The following is a 21,505-nucleotide window of genomic DNA, read 5'->3' as shown; positions in this document are numbered from 1 at the left end:
CCGTCCTCGCCTTGCAAAGAACAAGCCGCCGCAGGGGAAGAAGCGACGCCGGCCAGGATCGCCTCCTACGCCTTCTCCGGAGCGCGCTTGCCCCTCCGCCGACCCACCCGGCTTCTCCTTACTCTGCTTCCCCCCCCCCCATGCCTCCTCCGCCTTTCCAGCTAAGGGGGCCGCCGAGGAGAAGGGAGCCCCCCAAGTGAACGGTCCCGACGCGTCCGGCTGCCTTCCGATGCCCAGCTTCCCAACGACCGCCCCAGCTTCCGTCTCTCTTTCTCTCTGGCCCGAGGCGATGAATGCAAACTTGGACCGCCTGTCGGTGGGCTCGCGCGCCTCCAGCGCTTCTTCCTCGCCTTCCTTCGACGGAGCGGCCAAGGGGGACGCGGGACAGGCCGGCTTCAGGAGCGGGGGGCCCGGGTCCGGCATCCGGCTGCTGTCGGCCAACGTGCGGAAGCTCCACGCGGCTCTCAACCTGCTGCTGAGCGAAGGCGAGCGGGAGCAGTTCATCCATTGCCTGAACATCTACCACTGCCGGCGGAATGTCTACGACTTGGTGCAGACGCTCCAAGTTTTGCTGGACGTCCCGGAGAAGAGGCAGCTTCTACCCATGTTGCGCCTGGTCATCCCTCGCTCGGACCAGCTCCTCTTCGACCAGTACACCTCGGAGGGGCTCTACTTAAAGGCGGACTTCTTGGCCGCCGCCGGGGCAGGGTACGACGGGGCCGGGTCTAGCAGAGTCCTCCCTCCGGACGGCGCGGCTTCCTCCGCCCGCTTTCCCTCTCCCACCCCGGCTGCTCGTTGCCGGCCTCCTTCTTCTTCCTCCTCCTCCGTCAAGCTTCCGCAAGAATTCAGCACCGCAGCGGACGGGACAGCTCCCGGGGACTCGGCGGTTGGCTTGGAGGAGCTGCGAGGGGAGGTCAGGCAGGTGGTCCTCAAGAGGCAGAAAGCCCAAGAAGGATTGGGCTTCAGCATCCGAGGAGGGGCCGAGCACGGCGTAGGCATCTATGTTTCCCTGGTGGAGCCGGGCTCCTTGGCGGATAAAGAGGGCCTTCGGGTAGGGGACCGGATCTTAAAGGTCAACGACAAGCCGCTGGACAAGGTGACCCATGCTGAAGCTGTCAAGGTGAGGAGGGGGCAAGGCCAAACCCGCCAATAGCAACCTTTCCCCTGTGCCCATGCATGCCATTCCCAACTTGCAACGTCAATCTTTCTCCTGTGCCCATGTATGACATTCCCAACTTGCAATGTTTTGTTGGCCTTGGTTCTAAGTATTGTATTTTTTTCCTTCCTGGTTGGAGTGTCCTCTTAACCGAAGCAGAGAAAATGTAGTGGTTAAGACGAAGGAGAGCTTGGCCAATATATATATATTTCATCCCGGTTGCCAGAATCTTCCAGAATGAGAGGTGATGGGTCAACAAGTATGGAGTGCACCCAATCTCTCAAAATGCTTGGTCTGCTTTCTCCACACCAAGTGAGGAGACCTTGGTGCTCTCTGAGCTTGGTTGCTTTCTTGCAGATGTTTTGTTTCTCAAACTAGGTATCATCAAGTGCTAGAAGGGAGAGGGGCTTGCAGAGGAGGTGTAGAGGAGGACTGTGGGGTCCTTGGTACTCTCTGGTTTTACTTCTAGATGTTACTAATGTCAGGGTTCCAAGTGACAACCCCCCCAACGAATGAAGACTCCGAGGCTTGAGTTTCCTCAAAGTTCCATTTTATTAGAGATGTCCTATTGCCACATCTGGGAAAACCCAAATCTGAAACTTTCCAGGTTTTCCCCACCCAAAAGAAAGTCCAAGTCCCTGCCCAGCACCCACGTGTCCACCCTGTGATCCAATCAATGCACCGTCCCAACTGGAGATGCCTCCCAGCTACCTCATTGCAGCTGCAGGGCCAGTTGACCTTGACTTTCTGAGAAAGAATGTTGTTATGGCTACGTATCACCCACACTTCGCAAAATAGCCCCCTCCCATTTTCCCACGGTAGAAAACATGGCAGGCCTGAAGTCCAAAAGGTAAAAGATGGCTTCCAGGTATGACAACTAGCACGGATGATGTTACCTAGTTGGGTAATGAAATGTCTTCAAGAAAACATCCAAGCTCAAAGCACACCAAGGGCCCCTCATTTCAACCCTGCACGCCAAAATATTCTCCTTGGTTGTCTAGCGAGTGCGTTAGGTTTCACCTGACTTCTCCAAGCATTGACTAGGAGTTGACTTAGTTTTCTGCGAATCATGGTCTCTTATTTGGAAGCTGGCTTGTCTGAGAGAATTCAGTGCTAAGAACTTGAATGAAAGATCTCTTTCTTCCAGAGAAACATTGAATCTAATTTAATCTATATACTTACAAGGTATTCCAACCACTAACATTTATATTCTAAATAGTATGTTTCTGCTCCGGGGGTGGGTTCCTGCCAGTTCTAACCTCCTTATAGAAGAGGCTGCACAAATCTACAGTGCTGTTTAGAAACGGTTCCAGCTCCCTCCCCCCGCCCGTCCGCACATCATCAAGATGAAGATCGAGAAGAGGAATTCTGGGAGTTGAAGTCCACAAGTCTTAAAGCTGTCAAGTTTGAACACCCCTGGGTTTTTTTTTCTAAACAGTTAGAGGTGCGAGGGTCTTGTAACTTGACAGCTTTAAGACTTGCACACTTCAATGCCAGAGTTCCTGAGCCAACATGACTGGAGGAGGAATTCTGGGAGTTGAAGTCCACAAGTCTTAAAGCTGTCAAGTTTAAACACCCCCGGGTTTTTTTTTTTTCTAAAGGGTTAGGGGTGCAAAGGTCTTGTAACTTGACAGCTTTAAGACTTGCGTGCTTCAAATGCCAGAGTTTCTGAGCCAACATTTTGGTTGCTAAGCAAGAGCATTGTTAAGTGACTTTCACCACATTTTACAAGTTGGCCACTCCCACCTGGTCACATGGCCGTCAAGCCACTCCCACCCGGTCACATGGCTGGCAAGCCACTCCCCCAAAGCAGGCCACACCTACAGAAGAGGTTCTAAAAAAAATTGAAACCCACCACTCTTCTGCTCCTACTCCCCAATTTCCTTGCTGGTAAGGTCTGTTTTTAGAGATCGGTGATGCAAAAGAGCATTGGAAAACCTCACATGGAGGCTTCCTTGAGTTTCTTACATGTTAGGACATAAATTGGAGTATCGTGTTTGCTATTTTTTTAAGGCACTTTCCTCAAGGGAAAGATCTGATGTCTTTCTATCAACCGTGATTCAGGAACGAATCTAAAATTTTGTTGGTCAGTAGTACGGGGGAAATGCAGACTATTAGCCATTGTTAGTATCCAATGACAATAGTGCAGCTAATTTTAATCTAATGGTGGTGGTTTTTTTTTTAAAGCTGGCAAGCTTAGATTTTGGGGGAGGATGGAAAAGATAAGATGTAAAAAAAAGAATCCCTGTACAATCAATCTTACCTATCCGTTAAGGTCTTTTCACACATTATGGGGAAATTCGATTTGCCAACCAAGAAAGCGGCAGTTGGTTTTTACTTCTGAAGCCCTTAGACGTGTTCCGGCAGATCCTTGTTGATACTTCTCAGGATTTGCAATTTGAGTATGACCTAGGATTGCAAACACTGATTGAAAGGTACGCCTTATAACGGAAAGGGTGAACTAGGAACATCTTTTGGTGAAGGCCATGTTAATCCAGCCATTTGAAGGTCTTCTAGTCCAGGCTTGATGTGGTCTGCAAATGCATTCTTCTTCTTCTCCTCCTCCTCCTTCTCCTTTTTCTTTTCTTTTCCTCCTCTTCTTCCTCCTTTTCTACTCCACAAATCCCCCCTTTCTAGCACTGATGACACTATCTAGTTTGGTAATGAAATATCTACAAGAAAGAATTTTTTTCTCATTCAAGCAGACCCCTTCTTCTTCTTCTTCTTCTTCTTCTTCTTCTTCTTCTTTCTTCTTTCTTCTTTCTTCTTTCTTCTTCAAATTTTCCTTCTGAAAAAGAGCAATCAAGGGACTTTTTCACCCATTGCCACTAACCAAACTAGGTGTGGTGAAAAACATATGTATGTAAGTGTGTGTGTGTATGTTTGTGTGTGTGTGTGTGTGTTGGAGATAACACAGTATGTTGCACGAATCCAATCAATTTTGGTGGATCTGTCAAACCAGTCAATTTTTAGTACATCTATCCATTTCTGGCGCTTCCGTCAAAATGTAAAACTCTTGAGGAAGAAATGCAGAGCCCACCTCAGCTCCTAGCATGGTAGAATCATAAAATCACAGGAGCGAAAGGTCCACTGAAGGTCATCTAGTCCAACCCACTGCCCACCTGCCTCTCTTTGCTGGTAGAGTGGGAGCAGTTAGTTCCAGATCAAAATTGCAAGGAAGGAATCACAAGGGGGAAAAAATTTACATTGATAGAAATCAGAATTGTCCACCGTTGACCTGACTTTGTAACCCAGGCAGTCCTCAACTTACAACCACAAAAATTTCAAAATTTCTGCTGTTAAGTGAGACATTGGTTAAGTGGGTTTGGCCCCATTTTGCGACCTTTCTTGCCACAGTGGTTAAAGTGAATCGCTGCGGGTGATAAGTTAGGAACCCGGTCGTTAAGTGAAATGGGCTTCCCCATCGACTTTGCGCATCAGAAGGTCATGGAAGGGGATCCCGGGACCTTTGGGAGACCTTTGGGATGCTGCAGAGGTCACAACTGTGAAAAATGGGCCCTGGATCCCTTTTTTCCCCGTGCTGTCATACCTTTGAACGGTCACTAAACGAACGGTCGTATGTCGAGGTGTTCCAGTGCAGCTGGTTGTCAGGCCTGCAGCCATCTTTTCTTTTGCCACACTTTCTATTATTCTGCTATACCTTTTCTATTGTGGGAAAATGGAAGGTGGGATCGTACAGAGTTAGACGATATGTAGCCATAACAACATTCTTTCTAGAAAGTCAAGGTCATCCTTTGTCTTTGCACCTCTGCACTTGACTGCAATTGGATGGGTGGAACTGCCAGGATGGTAGTGGGAGATTGGACCATGGGATGGACTTGTGGGTGTGGGGGGCAAGATCGTGAACTTTCAACTAGGTGGGGGAAAACGGGAAGCTTTCAGATTCGAGTTTTCCCAGATGTGCCAACATGGCTCTCTTAATAAATTGGAACTTTGAGCAATGCTTTGCCTTGGACTCTGATTTACTTTTGGATGCTATTTGGAACGCTGACATTAGTGGGTCGGGCAAATTGCTTGAGAAGGTGCGAAGCAAAGTGTGTGATTCCTTCCTTAGTCAGATGTACAGAAGTGATAGAAGTATTAATTCCAGGCGAGGAAAGCAATTTCCGTTATCTCAAGAGGCAGGACAGGATGTTTAATAGGAAAAAATCCCACATTTTGCAGCAATGCTGGTATGAAAATCTCCTTCCCTACCAACAAGATGGAAAAAAGACATAATGGATAGCCAGGCTTGATGGAAAGGCACAAGAATGAATTATCGGGATAATCTTGAGTCATTTGTCCTCTCGTTTCCAGGCCCAAATTCGCTCAGTGCTAGCAATAATTACATTGGCTTTTTCCTCTTTAACGTTGAGGTGGTGGGTTTCTTCTTTTTTTTTGCCAATTAGCGTTTATGTAAAATACTTGGCAAGCCCGATCAGTATATCGCGGAGCATATGTTCTTTCATCCAATTTCTGCTAAGTAATTGAATCAGCTCGGGGGTCTATTTTTTTTTTATTAGAAAATAAAAACATTAGAAATCATTATTTTTTTAAAAAAATTCCTGACCCTTTGTTCCAATATCTGTGGCATCCGAATCCTTCCTGGGAATAGAACAAGGATTTAGGACAGATGGTTCTCTCTCGTCAGAAGTTTTCCGTCCTTGTTAATGGACGGAAAATAGAAATACGTATCTTTCTTTGAACGGAGTTCAAATCCCGAGGAATCAAAAAACACGTCCCTTAGTAGTTTCCTTTGCAACGAGTGGAATTGATTTATCTTTTTCCTCCAGAATCTTCTCTTTTTGTTTCTTAGTTCTGAGCTTGGCCTAGAGCCATAAGTCTTTCTGGTGATCTCTGATCCAAGTATTAATCAGGGATGTATTTGGTTTACAAAATCAAAGATTGTTTAAAATTGCCACTTATTGTAGCTGAGTCCCATCTCACACGAAGAGTTGCAAATATTTCCTTCCTTCCTTCCTTCCTTCCTTCCTTCCTTCCTTCCTTCCTTCCTTCCTCCTCACATCTGTCTCTCCCTTCCTTCCTTCCTCCTTACATCTGTTTCTCTCCCTCCACACATGTCTCCCTCCCTTCCTTCTTTCCTTCCTCCCTCCTCACATCTGTCTCTTTCCTTTCCTTCCTTCTTTCTTTTCTTCCTCTTCACATCTCTCTCTCTTCCTTCCCTCCCTCCCTCTCTATTACCTTCCTTCCCTCTTTTCCTCCTTCCTTCCTCCTCACATCTGTCTCTCTCCCTTCCTTCCTTCCTTCCTTCCTTCCTTCCTTCCTTCCCTCCTTCCTTCTTTCCTTCCTCCACACATGTCTCCCTCCCTTCCTTCTTCCCTTCTTCCTCACATCTATCTCTCTCCCTTCCTTCCTTCTTTCCTTCCTCCCTCCTCACATCTGTCTCTCTCCTTTCCTTCCTTCTTTCTTTCCTTCCTCTTCACATCTCTCTCTCTTCCTTCCCTCCCTCCCTCTCTCCCTCCCTTCCTTGACTCTCCCTTCCTTCTCTGACCCTTCCTTCCTCCTCATCTCTCTCTCCTTCCTTCTCTTTAAAGTCAATCAATTGAACTGACAAAGGTGATGTCAAATTGGTTGAACCTTCTTTTTTTTCATCTTTTTAGAGTACGATTTTCTGAGGAGCTCTCATTGTTTATTTTTGAAAACCATAAAACTGAGTAAAGTAATTGCACTGTCCTCTCTCTCTCTCTCTCTCTCTCTCCCTCTCTCTCTCTCTCTCTCTCTCTCTCTCTCTCTCTCTCTCTCTCTCTCTCCAATGAGAAATTATTAGAGTATTCTACAGCTCCCAGTAGAAGAAAGCAGATGTAAATGTTAGAATAGGCTTCCCACTTCAGAAAGTGTCCTTGAAAAGAAGCCATTAACGTCCTCAGTTTTAATCTAGTTTCTTCCCAGCTTTGTTAAAACAGCAGCATTATATATATATATTTTTTAAAGAAAACAGAAAGCTTCTTTAAAGAGGGAGATAAAATATCCTAACGCTTTATAAAATTGTGCAGAGCACAAAGAGAAGGCTTTCTCGCTGTTGTAACAGCAGAACTGAAGAATGGAAGACTTAAGAGAGAACCAAAGATATCTTTCTTCAGATTAATTGGCGTAGTTGTAGTTGTGGGCCATTCCATCCACACCCTTCTCTGTAGTTGAGCCTACATATTTAAGGAAGCCTTTAAGTGGTTTGTTGGCTTTGGCATTTTTGTACGAGCTCTTCCATTTCTCTTTCTGTCTGTCTGTCTATATCTATCTATCTATCTATCTATCTATCTATCTATCTATCTATCTATCTATCTATCTATCACTATCTAGCTATCTTCCATCATGTTTGTCACCTATCTAGCTATCTTTCTATCTAGTCATCTATCTATCTATCTATCCATCCATCCATCCATCCATCCATCCATCCATCCATCCATTCTAGCTAGCTAGCTATCTTCTATCCCTATGTTTGTCACTCTCTCTATCTGTCTTTCTATCTTTCATCCATCCATCCATCCATCTGTCCATTCATCCATTCTCTATCATCTCTCAATCTATCTATCCTAATCTCCATCTTTAAGTGACAGGACCTCGTCCCCTCCCCTCTCCTTTGGAATAAACGTCCCCCATGCCATTAGAGAGCCCTTTGCTCTGAAGTCTTCCAGCATAAATCTCCACAACCGGCAAGATTGCAAATGAGAACGCAGTGGCCACCTCTTGCGAGATCTTTCCCACCCAGGACTTCAGTGAGGACATGGCTTGTTTAACCTGAGTTTCCTAGGCCGTGTTTTTCAAGTATCCAAAAAGAAAATAAGATCCAATGTTTAACCCTGGAGTTTAGCTGAAACAGGCAGCCCGAGGGTTTGCCGAGATCGTTATTCTAGAACAGACGCCGGCAGTTTCAACAACCTTCCTCCCCAAGTCAGCAGTTTGAGAGAGAGAGAGAAAGATTCCCCCCTGAACTGGACAGACATGCTTGTAAAATCAGACCCTGGAGGACTGCGGTCCAAGAATGATTACCCTACAGTCTCCATCTGCTATGTTTTTCCCCTCTCTGATACTTTCCCAACTCTGGTTGGCTGCATAGCACTGCAAAACCATCGCATTTATTCTCTGATTGGCTGGGATTAGCTACCTAGCGACATCCAAGAATTGGCGTCAGGAATTATATTGCTAAGGGGGAGGAAGGCCGTGACACAGCAGCAAGGTGGATGAAGGACATGGACCCAAAGCCAGAGCGGGAGAACCATTCAGCTTTTTCGATGAGAGCTTTTTTAAAATTATTATTATTATTAATAATAATAATAATTGGCCTGGTCTTTGGTAAGGTCAAGGTTCCCCTTGCACATCTGTGCTAGTCCTTCCCGCTTCTAGGGGGCGATGCTCATCTCCGTTTCAAAGCTGAAGAGCCAGCGCTGTCCGAAGACGTCTCCGTGGTCATGTGGCCAGCATGGCTAAACGCCCGAAGGCGCACGGAACACTGTTCCCTTCCCACCAAAGGTGGTTCCTATTTTTCTACTTGCATTTTTAACGTGCTTTCGAACTGCTAGGTTGGCAGAAGCTGGGACAAGTCACGGGAGCTCTCTTTAGGGATTCAAACCATTGAACTGCCGATCTTTCTGATCGACAAGCTCAGCGTCTTAGCCACTGAATTATTTTTTTTCATCTGATGAGGATCCAAGAAACCTCCAGAGTTTCTTGAAGAGTTATAAGCAAGCACCCCATGGTATTATTGTTGGGCTCCTTGGTGCTCTCTGAGCTTGGTGGTTTTCTTGCAGACATTTCATGACCCAACTAGATAACATCATCGGTGCTAGAAGGGAGTGGAGTTTGCGGAGAGGGGAGGAGGAGGTGGATGGGCTCTATGGTGCTGTGGGGTCCATTAGTGATCTTCTTGCAGACATTTCATGACCCAACTAGATAACATCATCAGTGCTAGAAGGGAGTGGAGTTTGCGGAAAGGGGAGGAGGCGGGGGGTGGGATCTATGGTGCTGTGGGGTCCATTAGTGATCTTCTTGCAGATGTTTCATGACCCAACTAGGTAGAATCATCGTTGTTAGAAGGGAGGGGGGAGGAGGTGGAGGAATAAGAAGGAGGAGGAAGAGGAGGAGAAAAAGAGGAGGGGGAGGAGGAGGAGGAGGAGGAGGAGGAGGAGGAAGAAGAAGTAGTTAGTCAACATCTGTAACAAGGTTTGCTTTTCTCGTTTACCAGCTGCAAATTCTTTTGTTTTTGTTGTTAATTGTGAAGTCGTGTCTGACCCATCGCGACCCCATGGACAATGTTCCTCCAGGCCTTCCTGTCCTCTAGCGTCCTCTGGAGTCCATTGAAGCTCACACCGGCTGCTTCGGTGACTCCATCCAGCCACCTCCTTCTCTGCTGTCCCCTTCTTTTTTTGCCCTCCATCATTCCCAGCATTCAGCTCTTCTCCAGGGAGTCCTTTCTTCTCCTTAGGTGGCCAAAGTCTTTGAGTCTCCTCTTCAGGATCTTCTAAAGAGCAGCCAGGGTTGGTCTTCTCTAGGACTGACTGGTTGCATCGCCTTGCAGTCCAAGGGACTCAATGCAGGAGTCTTCTTCTCCAGCACCAGAGTTCAAAGTATTCTTAGCCCAGGGAAAAAAAATTTATTGCTACAAGATATTAAACTCGTATTTCACAGTTGCCGAGCCCTGGTGGTTTCTGCTTATATATTCTGAACACCAGTTTAACTCGGCTCTCCAATCAATATGATGAATGCCTCTTTTAATGGAAGTAGCCAAAACAAATTTTAAAAGGAGAGGCAGCCTCTCCGTTGTTCATTCCGACTGCTACGCGGATCAACATCTTGAGGTCACCACTCCTAAGTCTTTTAAAAGCTATCCAGGGCGCTTTGCTTTCCATCAGCAAAAGGGAAAAAAAGTATTTTGGCTTGTTACGGCTCCCTTCTCCGCTGTTGTGGCCCACCGGCAGCCAGTGGAGCTGGCAGAAGAGTCGGGAAGTGAGGAGGGTTGGGGAGGAACATGGGCCAGTCCTGGGAGTTGAGGAAAGCTCAGACGAGGGCTCTGCGTCGGAGGCAGAGAGGGAGCTAGACAGCAGTGAGGCAGAGGAACAGCTGGAGCCTGTTCCCAGTGTGCGCATGCGCAGAGCTGCCAGAAGACAAGAATAACTAAGAAAGCAGGGTCAGCTTAAGAGTAAAGCCACACCTCGGAGGTGATTGGCCCCTCCCATAGGAAACAAAAGAGTAGCGAATGGGGAGGGGGCTTTTGCAGGAAACAATTCGTTCCTTCGGTCCGGAAAGTTCTGTGATTATAAGAGACTCTGTGCCAATTTTTGCTTTTCCCTGTGTTTGGAAGCTAGTTATCTGGCAGCTCTCCAAGCGAGATAAGGTGCGTGTGGATAAACATTCCTCTGAACGACTCTTTGCTAAAGTCTTGCTGACTTGTGAATGAAAGGAATTCACAGTCGTGTAAATAAAAGAGGTTTTGTCGGGACCAAGACTTTGATTCTTGCTTTCTAAGGAAGCCTGGGTCGGAACAGCCGTCACTCAATGGTGACATTCAAAATTTTTTACTACTGGTTCTGTGGGTGTGGCTTGGTGGGAGTGGCAGGGGGAAGGATACTGCAAAATCTCCATTCCCTCCCCACTCCAGGGAAAGGATACTGCAAAATCCCCATTCCCTCCCCACTCCAGGGAAAGGATACTGCAAAATCCTCATTCCCTCTCCACTCTGGGGCCAGCCAGAAATGGTATTTGCTGGTTCTCCAAACGACTCCAAATTTCCACTACCAGAACCTATCCGAAACAGCTGCATTTCAAACCCTGCTCCCACTTCGAACCTTTACGACAGCTTAGCAGGACTTCCAAATCTGCCCAACGACAACAGCAAATTACATCTGGAGCTTTCTTGGAGCTATACTCTGCAACCGAGTTTTCGTTTTGGGGGGTTAGTTTTTTTTTCCCCCCTTCCTTTTTTGCCATTTTGAACAATGCTAAGAATGACAGCTCGGGGCGTTTACTCAAGCAAGTCAACCGAACATCTGATCTTCTCAATGGCTCGCCCTACATGGGGCTACCCTTGAAAAGTTCCCAGCGGTTGCAACCGAGCGAGATGTGAACTGCTAAGCACTTAACCACCCGAGGGTAGAAGGGATTATACCATGCCTGAATTTGTAATAGAAATATGTTCCCGGTTGCCGGTTGCTGCCAAGGCTCAATTGTTGGTGGTAACCTTTAAAAACCTTTAAAAGCCTAAGAAGGCTTTCAGAGCTGGTTCGCCAAGGCGCCTCCTTCTCTTCTCGTGAAAGAGGCTAGTTATTAAGAATAGCAGGAGAGCGGTTGTGAATGTGGACTTTCGGTTTGGAGGCTCACCTCCAGAAAATGAGCTTCTTTTGCCCGCTTTCCCGAGCCACTGTTGGGTTCAATTCCAAGTTGGGGGGGGGGGGAGACACTGGGTTCATGGAGGCTGCTTGGAAAGATGGTTTAATGGTGGGCAGGACCACCGGGCTTGAGATGCTGGGCCAAATAAAAAGGAGAGAGGGTGCCCCGGGTTTTACGCCCTCTGTTGGGCTTTTGAATTTGAGCTTGTGTTGTGATTGGTTGTCAAGACTCCCGTGGGGCCATGCAGGGGCAACTCTGTAGGCCTGTCCTGAGTCCCAGGCTTGGTTGAGCCTTGCTGGGTGATGATGTAATGAAAGGGCTTTGGGATTTCTATTATGGCTGTGCCTGAAGGGGGCAGATCTTTGTTAGGTAGAATAGACTGGCTCAGGCCTTAATGGCCCATTGACAAAAGCAGGGGGAGGAGTTTCTGCCTCCCTTTTAGGGGAAATATTTTGCCCTTTTAATATTTCCTAAAATATCTCATTTTTCTAGGAGAGGGGTGGGTAGCTAACTTTTATACCACTAAAAGTCCCCTTAGGGAGTTTCCTTAGCATCTCTCTCTCTTCTCTCTTTCCTTCTCCCTCTTTCTTTCTCTCTCTCCCTCTTTCTTTCTCTCACTCCCTTTCTCTTTCTCTCCTCCTCTCCCTCTCTCCCTTTTCTCTCTCTCTCACTCCCTCTTTCTGTCTCTCCCTCTTTTTCCTCTCTCACTCCCTCTTTCTTTCTCTCTCTCCCTCTTTCTTTCTCTCGCTCCCTCTCTCTCTTTTTCTCTCTCTCTCCCTCTTTCTTTCTCTCTCCCTCTTTTTTCCTCTCTCTCACTCCCTCTTTCTTTCTTTCTTTCTCTCCCTCTTTCTTTCTCTCGCTCCCTCTCTCTTTCTCTCTCTCTCTCTCCCTCTTTCTTTCTCTCTCCCTCTTTTTTCCTCTCTCCCTCACTCCCTCTTTCTTTCTCTCACTCCCTCTTTCCTCTCTCTCTCCCCCACCCCCACCCCCCGTGTGTTTCTAAAAGTGCAGCTTCTTGGCAAAGTATCGATTCTTCATTTTAGTCTCACTGACAAACCTTTTATATTCTGCCTGGGTTTGAAACGCGGCTGGCTGCCTTAAGCGCCCATCAGAACAAAAAGAGAGGGTATCGATCAGTTGGGATCAATCAACTAATGGGGGAGGAAGGCGAATGAGCGACGGGCTGGGGGAGGGGGGGAATGGAGGGCTTGAAGAAGGTGACCACTTGAAGTATGTGATGTAAATATTTCATGTACAACAGCAGCCAAGGAATGCAAAGAATGAACCTCACAAGAATTCTCTAAGGGAAGCCAAAGCGTTCTGTTAGAAGAGAAGATTTGTAGTTCAGGGGGTCCTTGGTGCTTTCTGTGCTTCAGGTTTCCTTGCTGGCGTTTCATGACCCAACTAGGTAACGTCATCAGTGCTAGAAGGGGATGGATTTTGCAGGGAGGAGGAGGAGGAGTGTCGGTTTCTTAGTGTTCTCTGAGCTTGATGGTTTCCTTGCAGACATTTCATGACCCAACTAGTGCTAGAAGGGGGTGGGTGGGGTTTGCAGAGAGGAGGAGGAGGAGGACTATGGGGACAATGCTCTCTGAGCTTGATGGTTTTCTTGCAGACTTTTCATTACCCAACTATGTAACCTCATCAGTGCTAGAAGGGGATGGAGTTTGCCGAGAGAAGGAGGAGAACTGTGAGGTCCTTGGTGCTTTATGTGCTTGGTGGTTTTCTTGCAATTGTTTCATGCCACCTAGGTAACAACATCAGTTCTAGAAAGGAGTGGGATTTGAAGGGAGAAGGAGGAGGAGGAGGAGGAGGAGGAGGAGGAGGAGGAGGAGGAGGAGGAGGAGGAGGAGGAGGAGAGCAACAACAACAACAACAACAACAACAACTCTGAGCTTAGAGATTTCCTTGCCAACATTTCATTTCCCAACTGGGTAACATCCTCAGTGCTAAAAGGGAGGGAGGGGTGCTAATAAGTGGAATAAGCAAACCCTGCTCTCTTCTAGCCCTGATGATGTTACCTACTTTGGTAATGAAACGTCTGGGGGGACAAAAACCACCACGCTCAGAGAGCACCAACGCAGATAGTTCTGCTTTTACTGACAAAGGTCCAGCCCTCTTTGTGCCTTCCATATCAGTGGCCAAGACCTGCTCTCCTTCTCCCCCAAATGCCAAGGTTTTGCAAATTGCAAAAAAATGTGGGTGACACCCCCCCCTCCCAACTCTGTCATTCGGTTATTTTAAAAGAGGGATTTTGGAGAACCCTGCTGCTTCCGGGACGCTAAGACACTGAGCTTGTTGATCAGAAAGGTCGGAGGTTCGGAGGTTTGAACCCTTAGCGCCTCATAATGGAGTGAGCTCCCATGACTCGTCCCAGCTTCTGCCAACCTAGCAGTTCGAAAGCATGTTAAAAATGCAAATAGAAAAATAGGAACCATTTTGGTGGGAAGGGAACAGCGTTCCGTGCGCCTTCGGCGTTGAGTCATGCCGGCCACATGACTACGGAGACGTCTTCGGACAGCGCTGGCTCTTCGGCTTTGAAACGGAGATGAGCACCACCCCCTAGAGTCAGGAACGACTAGCAGATATGTGCGAGGGGAACCTTTCCCTTTCCCTTGACTGCATCCTGAAAAACCCAAGTCGATAAATACTGCAGAAGACTCTTCGGTAGCTGCCTCTGTCATTAATTGGGCTAGTTATTGTGCATCCTTTGCTGCAACTCCCTGTGACGAGTGTTGGGTGCACTGCTTGGAGGCTGTTTTGCTGTTATTTTTGTTGTGGTTTCCTTCTCGAAGCCCGTTTGTTCAACAATGTTCTTTTGGAAGGCTCATCTCATAGGCTGGTTCCGCCATGTCAACATCTCTCTCTCTCTCTCTTTCTTTCTTTTCGAAATCAAATCTCCCTGTAATTATTGTAATGTTCCTTTGGCTGAGGGACGGAGTGACCTTTTGCAAAATCCACCCGCTGCTGTTGGAATAAAAGTCCCAGATGAAGGCGAAGGCTGATCCTGATGACCTTTAAATTGCCCAGAGACTAAAAGACCCATCTCACAAGTCGAGGGCTGCAAGAATTCATCTCAAGTGACAAATCCCCACCTAAGAGAAGCAGAAGAGTTGTGACTCTGAAGGTTTTGTCTTCCCAGCTGCCACTCCTCTTAAGATTTGTACAGTGGTCCTTTAAGGAAAGCTTTTAAAAGCTTAGCTATGCTAGGTGGGTCTTGGCCAGGATTATTTATACACTTGCTGGATGGTTAAAGGATTTCAAGTGTTTTGCATTTCCCTGGCAATATGCAAAACCCTAAAAAAAAGGAATACTTCCCTTCTTGGGTTTGTTTTGTTTGTTGTGATGTGTTGCTAATTCTTCTTGCCCGCTGCCTTAAGCGGTTTGCAATTAGGCAGCCTTACAAATGGAACAAGTGAGCAAAATAAAAGAAGCGTAGGAACCGGGAGCGATCGGGATACAAAGCTCGATAAATTAATAAAGTAGTCCAAGCCTTATGCAAGAGAATAAATAAAATTATCAGCTTTCAAAGATCAGAAATGGTGGGGAACAACTCTGGTTCTCGCCAGCTGGCAATCCAGGGCTGGTAATGGTCGAGGAGAGTTGCATTCTGATATATTTCTAAGAAGCAGCGGGTCGAAACTAATCTAGGACAGAACCAACTTAGAAATAGGGAGAAATTTCCTGACAGGGAGAACAATTAATCAGTGGAACAGAAGTTGCCACCAGAGGTTTTGGGTGCTTCATCACTGGAGATTTCCAAGAAGAAATTGGACAGAATTTCTCTGAAATGGTATAGGGTTTCCTGCTTGAGCATTGGGTTGGACTAGAAGACCTCTGGGGTTCCTTCCAACTCGGTTACTCTGTATTCCAATATTTGAGGGGCTGCCACAAATAAGAGCCGTGTGTGTGTGTGTGTGTGTCAACCTATTTTCCAAAGCACCAGAAAAGAAACAATGGGTGTAAACTAATCAAGGAGGGAACCAACCTAGAAATAGGGAGAAATTTCCTGACAGTGAGAACAATTAATCAGTGGAACGGCTTCCCTCCAGATGCTTCGGGCGCTCCATCATTGGAGGTTTTCAAGAAGAGATTGGACAACCATTGATCTGAAATGGTCTAGGATCTACTGCTTCAGCAGGGGGTTGGACTAGAGGACCTACAAGGTCCCTTCCGTGTCTATTCTGATTGATTGTTTCAGTACAATGGCTTGCCTTCAAAAGTTGTAGGTGCTCAAACATTGGAGGTTTTCAAGAAGAGATTGGACAACCATTGATCTGAAATGGTCTAGGAACTCCTGCTTGAGCAACGGATTGCATAAAGAAGACCTCCAAGGTCCCTTCCAACTCTGTCATTCTGTTGCATCCATCAGACACTCTCCCAAACTGCGTATAAGATAAAGCTGAACAAGCTACACTTAGGTAAGAAAAACCAAAAGTAGACATACAAACTGGGCGAGACCAGGCTTAATAGCAGCGACTCTGAGACGGATCTTGGAGTCTTAGTGGACAACCAGCTAAATAGGAGCCAGCAGACAAAAAAGCCAATGCAATCCTAAGTTGCATTAACAGAGGGATACAATCAAGATCAAGGGAGGTACTAAAACCACTCTATAAAGCCCTAGTAAGACCACACCTAGAGTCCTGCATCCTGTTTTGGCCACCACACTATAAAAAAGAGGTTGAGACTCTAGAAAGAGTGCAGAGAAGAGCAACCAAGATGATGAGGGGACTGGAGGCTCAAACATATGAAAAATGGTTGCAGTAACTGGGCATGGCTATTCTAGAGAAGAGAAGGACCAGGAGATCAGTGTCCCAATATTTGAGAGGCTGCCACAGAGAGGAAGGTGTCGAGCTATTTTCCAAAACACCTGAAGGCCAGACAAGGAATAATGGATGGAAACTGACCAAGGAGAGATTCAACCTAGAAACAAGAAGAAACTTTCTGACAGTGAGGACAATCAACCCAATGGAACAGAAGTTGCCTTCGGAAGTTGTGGGAGCTTCATCCCTGCGGGCTTTCAAGAAGAGACTGGACTGCCATCTGTCAGAAATGGTGTAGGGTCTCCTGCTTGAGCGGGGGGGTTGGACTAGATGACCTACAGGGCCCCTTCCAACTCTGTTAAACCTGTTAAGCCTGCTTGAACCACGCTTTATGGTGGTTCAACTTCCTTTCTCCAACCAACCCTGGGTGGGCTTGTTGATGGATCAAAGCACGTTTCTTTCCTTCCTTAGGAATGTGAGTGTGCGAAGAGATCAATATTCATTACCCAACCGGATCAATGTCGGAGCCGTAGGGAAGCTTCACGGGGTTCATTGGACTAAATCGCTTGTTTTGCTAAAAGAGGGCACCCTTTGGTTCTGTGTGGCAGGAAGAATAAGAGCCTCAGTTCAACAAGCCCAGAAAACATTCCGCGCTTCGTGGCTATCGATTTATTTGCAGAATAAAGAAAATATTAGCAGGGTGGACAGATCCTAAGGAGGTAGAGATCTGAAGAGTAGAAACTACACACACACACACACACACACAAAGAAAGCGTGCCAGTTCTGACACCTGGAACGAGTAGGGAAAGAGGTGACCTAAATAACAGGTTTCCAAAATATATACATTGTTCCTCAGTTTCGGTGTTTGAGCAAGACTTTGGCAAGAAAATGGTAGCAGTATGTACGGGGGCTGCCACAAAGAAGAGGGAGTCAAGCTATTCCGCAAAGCATCCGAGTGCACCCTAAGCAGGGGGTTGGACTAGAAGACCTCCAAGGTCCCTCCCAACTCTGTCATTCTATTGTTATCCAAAGGAGAAGAAAAATGATTAGGAGGTTAAAAGCCGCTTCTTTTTCTGTCTACAATAACTCTGGGGCATTTTAGCTCGGAGCAAAGTAATATAAACCAAGATATATAAGGATATATGGACCGATGCATGGTGTGGATGGGACATTTAAGTTTGGAAATATGAAATATCTGCAAGAAAAACCAAGCTCAGAGAGCACCAAGGACCCCAAAGCCATCCTCCTCCTCGTCCTCCTCCTCCTCTTCTTCTTCTTCCTCCTCCTCCTCCTCCTCTTCCCTGCAAACCCCACTTCCTTCTAACACTGATGATCTTACCTAGTTTAGTATTGAAACGTCTGCAAGAAAATCACCAACCTCAGCAAGCACCAAGGACCCCTCATTTCATCCCTGACCTACATATATTCTTCTTTATTGGTACCATTCTCACCTTCAGATGCCTCCCACCCCAGTAGAGCAGGATCCCAGAGAATTGGAGGCCAGTGCTGACAGTTGGTTCCTTCCTCCCTTCCTCCCTCCCTCCCTCCCTCCCTCCCTCCCTCCCTTCCTTCCTTCCTCCATTCACACACACATGGTTAAGGTAAAGGTTCCCCTCGCACATATGTGCTACTCATTCCCGACTCTAGGGGGTGGTGCTCAACTCCGTTTCATAGCCGAAGAGCCAGCGCTGTCCGAGGACGTCTCCGTGGTCATGTGGCCGGCATGACTCAACGCCGAAGGCGCACGGAACGCTGTTCCCTTCCCACCAAAGGTGGTCCCTATTTTTCAACTTGCATTTTTGACGTGCTTTCCAACTGCTCGGTTGGCAGAAGCTCTGAGACAAGTCACAGGAGCTCGCTCCGTTACGCGGCGCTAGGGATTCGAGCCGCGTTCTTTTTTTCACACACACGTGCACGCATAAATACATACATACATTGCTGTTCTTTGCAACCTTCTGATAATTTGGAAACCCCGAGAGCATTCCACCCCCGGGAAAAAGAGCAAGCGGTTCGCAATTTGCTCGCCGTCTTAACAATAAACTGTTCACTGCCCTGGGTCGGAGTTGACCGCTAGTCCGCTTAACGTGGAGATGCTGTTTGACATCTGCGGGAAAGATGGTTAATGTCACGGCCCTTGATTCCACCAAATGCAGCAAGGCATCACCGAGCCCGCTAATAAAACCGCCAGCCGTTTGCTGTCAGCCTAACTCCACAGGGTGAAAAGCGAGCTGGGGGGGGGGAAAACACACACACCGTGTTTATATGCAGGGACAATTTCTCGAAGTGTGTCTTGTTTTTTTCTTTTTTTTAATCATGTCCCGGATCCAATCCTTTTTCATCTGTCTGCCTCTCTTTCCCCCCTCTCCTTTTTTTTAAAAACCAACAGCAACAGCCATTTGCTCACAGGGTAGCCTATCTGACACATAATTAAAACAAGAAATCAATGGACTAATGAAATCCATCTGGCTGTTAGCCTTTTTTTGATTTATCTTGTTCCCGGCGGCTCAGCCAGGTGATGAGAATTTCCTAGCAAGAAAGATGGCCGTGTGGTTTTGGGCAGAGGGGATGGGCCTAGAGGACTTCTGGATGAGCAATCCGAATTCTATCAGGAGTAAAAAAAAACCAGGGCAACGTTGCTGTCAATAGGGCCATGCAAACTGAGGACTGATTTCTTTAAACAATTTGAGGGGAAGGACCTTCTATGTAGGCTCGCTTCTCCCTGCAAGAGGCTCAAGACATCGTAGCTCCCTAAATCTGGGATTTATTGGGGTTAGAAAAAGAGAAACGACTGATGTCCTTTAACAGGTTCAGTGGTTGAAGGCAGATCTGTACCTGGGATTCAAGATTTATTCAAATGCGCCAGCCAAAAAAAAAAAAAATCAGACAGTATTTTTACACCGTTCAACTGTTGGGTACTTGAGGCTCTCTGATCTGGGTGGTTTTCTTGCATACGTTTCGTGACCCAACTAGGTAACATCATCAGCGCTAGAAGGGAGTGGGGTTTGTGGAGAGGGAAGGAGGAGAAAGAGGACTGTGGGGTCCCTTGTGCTCTCTGAGCTTGGTGGTTTTCTTGCAGATGTTTCATGACCCAAATAGGGAACCTCATCAGTGCTAGAAAGGAATGGGATTTGCTGAAAGGAGGAGGAGAGTGAGTGGGAAGAGGAGGAGGAGGAATGTGGGGTCCTTGATGGACTTTGAGTTTGGTGGTTTTCTTGCATACATTTCATGACCCAACTAGGTAACATCATCAGTGCTAGAAGGGAGTGGGGTTTGTGGAGAGGAGGAGGAGGAGGAAGATAAGTCCTTAGTGCTCTCAGAGCTTCGTGGTTTTCTTGCAGACTTTTCTTAACCCAAATAGGTAACAGCATCAGTGCTAGAAGGGAGGGGAATTTGGGGAGGGGAGGAGGAGGAAGAGAACTGTGGGGTGGAGTGTTCTTGGTGGTTCTCTATTATATAATAATAAGATACCCATTCTCTTCTAGAACTGATGATGTTATCTAGTTGGGTAATAAAACATCTGTTTAAAAAAGCCCTACCAAATTCAGAGAGCAGCAAGGATCCCACAGTTCAACCCTGAACTACAAATATTCTTTTCTATCAGTTCGTTGTTAGTTCCGAAGTCAAGTCCGACCCATCGCGACCCCTATGGACCACGTTCCTCCAGGCCTTCCTGTCCTCTCCCATCCTCTGGAGTCCATTGAAGCTCACGCCGACTGCTTCGGTGACTCCATCCAGCCACCTCCTCCTCTGTCGTCCCCTTCTTCTTCTTCTGCCCTCCATCCTTCCCAACATGAGGCTCTTCTCCAGGGAGTCTTTCTTCCTTCTCATTAGATGGCTAAAGCATTTGATTCCTCTTCAGGATCTGGCCTTCTAAAAGAGCAGTTTCTATCATTTGTATACAACATTGTGCAACATATGGAAGAAACCAGTTTATTTCTCCCTGCTCAAGGAAACACACAGCCCTGACACAGAAGCGGTGATCTTTGACCCACCTAAAATCTAAAAGCTCTCCATCCCGACAACCACTGTATTTAGATACTCCAGCAGAGAGAAATCAAACTTGACCTACAATAAAACGCGAAGACGATTGAATTTCCTGCCCTTTCGATTTTTTTTTAAAAGGCTTCAAACTAACCAGGTGTGACTTCAATGGCTGATTATAAATCAGAGCCCTGTTGGTATCCTTCCTCTAATTTAGATATTTCTCTCTAATTGCCATTTTACTTTTCTAAGGACAAAACTTTGGCTGCCTTTTTTTTTGCTGGCGGTGCAGTTTGTTGTTCAAGAACAGCCTGGCACTGACTGTACTGCGGTTGGAGGGATTTTTCTGGTCAATCGGAGGGCGATTTTTTTTGAACCGTGCCATATTTGAAAATGATAATGTTTTGTGGCACGAAGCTTTTAGAGCCAGCCAAATAAGACAATAAATGATACAGGTAATACAGAATAACAGAGTTGCAAGGGACCTTGGAGGTCTTCTAGTCCAACCCCCTGCTTAGGCAGGAGACCATACACCCCTTCAGACAAATGGTGAACAAACATCTTCTTAAAAACATCCAGTGTTGGAGCATTCACAACTTCTGGAGGCATCTTTTCCACTGATTAATTGTTCTAACTATCAGGAAATTTCTCCTTAGTTCTAAGTTGCTTCTCTCCTTGATTAATTTCCACCCATTGCTTCTTGGTCTACACTCAGGTGCTTTGGAGAATAGTTTGACTCCGTCTTCTTTGGGGCAACTCCTGAGATATTGGAAGACGTCTATCATGTCACCTCTAGTCCTTCTTTTCATTAAAGTAGACATAACCTGATTCCTGCAACCGTTCTTCGTATGTTTTAGTCTCCAGTCCCCTAATCATCTTTGTTGCTCTTCTCTGCACTCTTTCCAGAGTCTCCACATCTTTTCTACATCGTGGCGACCAAAACTGAATGCAATATTCGAAGTGTGGCTTTATCAAGGCCTTATAAAGTGGTATTAACCCTTCAGGTGATCTTGATTCTATCCCTCTGTTGATGCAGCCTAGAACTGTGTTGGCTTTTTTGGCAGCTGCTGCACACGGCTGGCTCCTATTTAAATGGTTGTTCACTAGGACTCCAAGATCCCTTTCACAGTTACTACTGTTGAGCAAGGTACCACCTATATTTCTGACAGATGGCAGTCCAGTCTCTTCTTGAAAGCTTCCAGGGATGAAGCTCCCACAACTTCCGAAGGCAACTTCTGTTTTGTGGGGTGATTGTTCTGTCAAAAAA

General features: G+C 46.6%; 1 protein-coding gene across 2 annotated transcripts in view; it reads left to right on the top strand.

The window, feature by feature from the left end:
* Window positions 1-289: 289 nt before the first annotated feature.
* WHRN (whirlin) overlaps window positions 290-21,505 on the top strand; it is a gene marked incomplete at its 5' end in the record, with an annotated part of 63,032 nt that continues 41,816 nt past the window's right edge. For both annotated transcript variants that reach the window (XM_081967233.1, XM_081967232.1), the window contains one exon: window positions 290-1,120. In XM_081967233.1, the coding sequence (XP_081823359.1) occupies window positions 290-1,120 (831 nt within the window). The remainder of the gene's footprint in view (window positions 1,121-21,505) is intronic.

This window comes from Natrix helvetica (genome assembly GCF_964273705.1).
Source record: "Natrix helvetica genome assembly, chromosome: 15".
Lineage (NCBI taxonomy): Eukaryota > Metazoa > Chordata > Lepidosauria > Squamata > Natricidae > Natrix > Natrix helvetica.
This window is presented reverse-complemented; position numbering and strand designations above follow the sequence as displayed.